Consider the following 3,660-nt stretch of genomic DNA (forward strand, 5'->3'; position numbering starts at 1 on the left):
TTTGTGTTTGTGTGTAATACACTGTGTATGCGTGCATGCATGCGCGCATGTGTGTGTGTGTGTTCGTGTGTGTGTGCGTGTGCGTGTGCGTGTCACTGTGTTTGTGTTTGTGTGTAATACACTGTGTATGCGTGCATGCATGCGCGCATGTGTGTGTGTGTGTTCGTGTGTGTGTGCGTGTGCGTGTGCGTGTCACTGTGTTTGTGTTTGTGTGTAATACACTGTGTGTGTGTGCATGCGTGCGCGCATGTGTGTGTGTGTGTGTGTGTGCATGCGTGCGCGCATGTGTGTGTGTGTGTGTGCGGGCGTGCGTGCGTGCGTGCGCGCGTGCGCGTGTCACTGTGTTTGTGTTTGTGTGTAATACACTGTGTGTGTGTGTGTGTGTGTGTGCGTGTGCGCGCGCGTGCGCGTGCGCGTGCCACTGTCTTTGTGTTTGTGTGTAATACACTGTGCGTGCGCGCATGTGTGTGTGTGTGTTCGTGTGTGTGTGCGTGCGTGCGTGCGTGTGTGTGTGCTGTTTGCTGTACATGGGCGGCGCGAGGTGGCGCCACTGGCCGCTCACGATTCTGGCGTTCTTGCAGGTCGAAGAGCAACTCGGCGTCGCCCGCGCGGAGGCAGAACGGGCGTTCCCATAGCGACGGCTCATCCTCCCGCAGCCCGTCGCCACGGCAACCCATCCGATCCGCCGTGGGCCGGCGCGGCGCGGCGCAGGCTGGCGTCGTCGTGAAACGCGAGCTGAAGCGCGAGCGAGGAGAGAGGTCAAGGTCACGCGAGCCGGCAGGAAGGTCAAGGTCACGCGAGCCCGCTGGGAGGTCAAGGTCATCGCGCAAGTCGCTTAGCTACTCGCCCATCCGCAGGACGTTCAGCGGGTAAGAGCTGCCACCGGGCGTGAGTGGAGCGAACAGGTGCTGCCACCTGGCGTGAATGGAGCGAACAGGTGCTGCCACCTGGTGTGAGTGGAATGCACACGTGCTGCCACCTGCTTGTAAGGATCGCTCGTAAATAAAGCAGTTGCCTCGATCGCCTTCGTTTGAACTTTCCCGTCCGTTATGCTTCATCGTCGATAATTCGAGTGCTCGCAATGCGATCGTGGAGCATTGCGATTCATTCATCACGTTTCACGGCTATTGTTTCCCGTTGCCGCGGGCGCATTGTTTGCACCTGGAAATTATCAATTATTATTTCGGAATTTGAAAACGAGGAATGCATTTCGATTCCGTTTCACGGGCCGTTGTTTCTCGTCAGGGTATTAGCCAGGAATGAGACGTATTGTGGAAGTGCAGAAAAGATATTTGGGAGTGCAATTTTTTTGTATGTGTGTTTCAGCCATAATATTTTAGGCCGCGCTACACATTTTTGGCCGTGCAGTTTCAAAACTGACCGTGCAAATCATGGCTGCATGGCTCGCTGGCTAATACGTTGTTTTCTGTTGCCGCAGGTCTCCCCTGAGGTTCGGTAAGCCGGACACGCTACCACCCCAGGAGAAGCGTCGCGCTACCAGCAGCTCTGTGAGTCCAGCGAGAGAAGAGAGGAGCGGGAGACGGTGAGTGAATAATAATGGGTAGAGTTGTCTGTGAGCAACTAACACTGCTGTACTGCTGCAGGTGGTACGCTTCTATCCCTACACTTTCTGGTGTTCTCCGTTTCTGCAGGTAATGCTGCTTTAGTCATGCATGTGGTGCGCGTAAAAGAAATCTGAATGTTCAGCGACTCGGCTCACCAGTTTGTTAAAGACGTATTTAACCGAAAACCTTGTTGTCAGGTTGTCAGAAACAAAATCAGTCTTACATCAACTTTGACTCGTCGGACTGTCAACAGAAATGTCGTTCTCTTACGCAGTGTATGGAGGGGGGATCTATGAATCTAACGTTAAACGTAATTATGTTTTTGACGACGGAACCCCACCCCCCTGTTCGACGACATATCTGAATGTCGTTTGTCGTCGCCACTGCGACGGCGCGTTTCCCTGCATCTGTCTCATCGTCTCGTCTCATCTCCGCTCTCTGCGTTCTCGTCTCGCGCAGGGTGGCCTCGCACGACCCCAAACGCACGAACTCGAAGTCACATTCCAGGAGCAGACCGAGGTCGATTTCGAAGTCGAGGTCAAGGTCGTCGTCGGCGTCGAGCGCGGCGGTGGCGCCCCCTCGCGGCCGCTCGACGTCGTCGGACAGTTCGCGGTCGCCCTCGCCGCCGAAAGCAAGGTCAAGGTCACGGTCCCCGTCTCTCCCTAGGGCAAGGTCTCAGTCTCCGTCTCTGCCTAGAGCAAGGTCAAGGTCACGATCCCCATCTCTCCCCGGAGCAAGGTCACGGTCCCCGTCCCTTCCCGGAGCAAGGTCAAGGTCCCCGTCCCTCCCCAGAGCAAGGTCACGGTCCCCGTCCCTCCCCAGAGCAAGGTCAAGGTCACGGTCCCCGTCGCTCCAGAAAGCAAGGTCAGGATCACGCTCGGCGTCACCGCCTAGAGTGAGGTCAAGGCCGCGTTCGCTGCCTAGAACGAGGTCAAGGTCGCGCGCGTCCACGAAGAGCCGCAGCCGCTCGCGGAGGCGCTCAAGGTCGTCGCCGCGGTCCTCGAGGTCGAGGTCAAGGTCAAGGTCGCGCAGCCGGTCATCGCAGCGCCGCAGACGCGGCGGATCGCCCGCGTACAGGAGCAAGCGTCGCGGCAGAAGGTAGGTTGGTAGGTAGGTGTGTGTGTGTGTGGTGTGTGTGTGTGTGTGTGGAATGTAAGGGACTTTACTGTGAGGGGAGTTTTGATGTTTCCAGGCTTCTGCTGCTGCTGCTGCTGCTGCTGCTGCTGCTGCTCCTGCTGCTGCTCCTGCTGCTGCTGCTCCTGCTGCTGCTGCTGCTGCTGCTGCTGCTGCTGCTACTGCTACTGATGCTGCTTGCTGCTACTGATGCTGCTGCTACTGATGCTGCTGCTACTGATGCTGCTGCTGCTGCTGTTGCTGCTGCTGCTGCTGCTACTACTGATGCTGCTGTTGCTGCTGTTGTTGTAATTGTTGTTGTTCAGTATGTTTGAGGTTAAGGCATCTGTTAATGCTGCAGGTCACGAAGCCGGAGTCATCATCGAGGGTCAAGGTCGGCCCGTCGTCGGTCAAGGTCGGCGCACCGCAGGTCGCGGTCACCGTCGTACGGCCGACGTCGCCGGTACTAGCGCCACCTGGCAACGGGGTCGCGCGCTCTAGCCGGGAGCGACGAGGATCACGCGCGGGAGTTTTTGATGACCTACTGGGAACAGGGAACCAACTCTTTCGATACTGGTTCGAAATGTGTCTGGAGTTTGTGTACGGAGCGTGAGCGCGCGCGACCCATGGGCAGTGGGGGCTTTTCATTCTTCTGAAACCCCGTTGTTGCATGCGCGCATTGAAATCTTCAGCAGCAGCTACCCTGATACGAGATACTTTGTGGCTGTAACTACCCCTGATACGAGATACTTTTGTGGGTGTAGCTACCCCTGGTACGAGATACTTTTGTGGGTGTAGCTACCCCTGGTACGAGATACTTTTGTGGGTGTAGCTACCCCTGGTACGAGACTCAGATACTTTTGTGGTTGTAGCTACCATGGTGCGAGATACTTTGTGGTTGTAGCTACCCCTGATCATGATACGAGATATGCAGGACCTGTAGCTACCTTGATACGAGATACTTGGTGGTTGTAGCTACCCC

The 3,660-nt window shown here is 56.5% G+C and overlaps 1 protein-coding gene across 1 annotated transcript in view; it reads left to right on the plus strand.

Annotated features, from left to right (window-relative positions):
* Positions 1–3,494, plus strand: part of LOC106814525 (serine/arginine repetitive matrix protein 2-like) — a 6,902-nt gene extending 3,408 nt beyond the window's left edge. Inside the window, exons 2-5 of the mRNA XM_014818841.1 lie at positions 582–869; positions 1,439–1,543; positions 2,025–2,663; positions 3,040–3,494. Of these exons, the coding sequence (XP_014674327.1) occupies positions 582–869; positions 1,439–1,543; positions 2,025–2,663; positions 3,040–3,148 (1,141 nt within the window). The 3' untranslated portion in view covers positions 3,149–3,494. The remainder of the gene's footprint in view (positions 1–581; positions 870–1,438; positions 1,544–2,024; positions 2,664–3,039) is intronic.
* The last annotated feature ends 166 nt before the right edge of the window (positions 3,495–3,660 follow it).

This window comes from Priapulus caudatus, unplaced genomic scaffold, assembly GCF_000485595.1.
Source record: "Priapulus caudatus unplaced genomic scaffold, Priapulus_caudatus-5.0.1 Scaffold937, whole genome shotgun sequence".
NCBI classification, from domain to species: domain Eukaryota; kingdom Metazoa; phylum Priapulida; class Priapulimorpha; order Priapulimorphida; family Priapulidae; genus Priapulus; species Priapulus caudatus.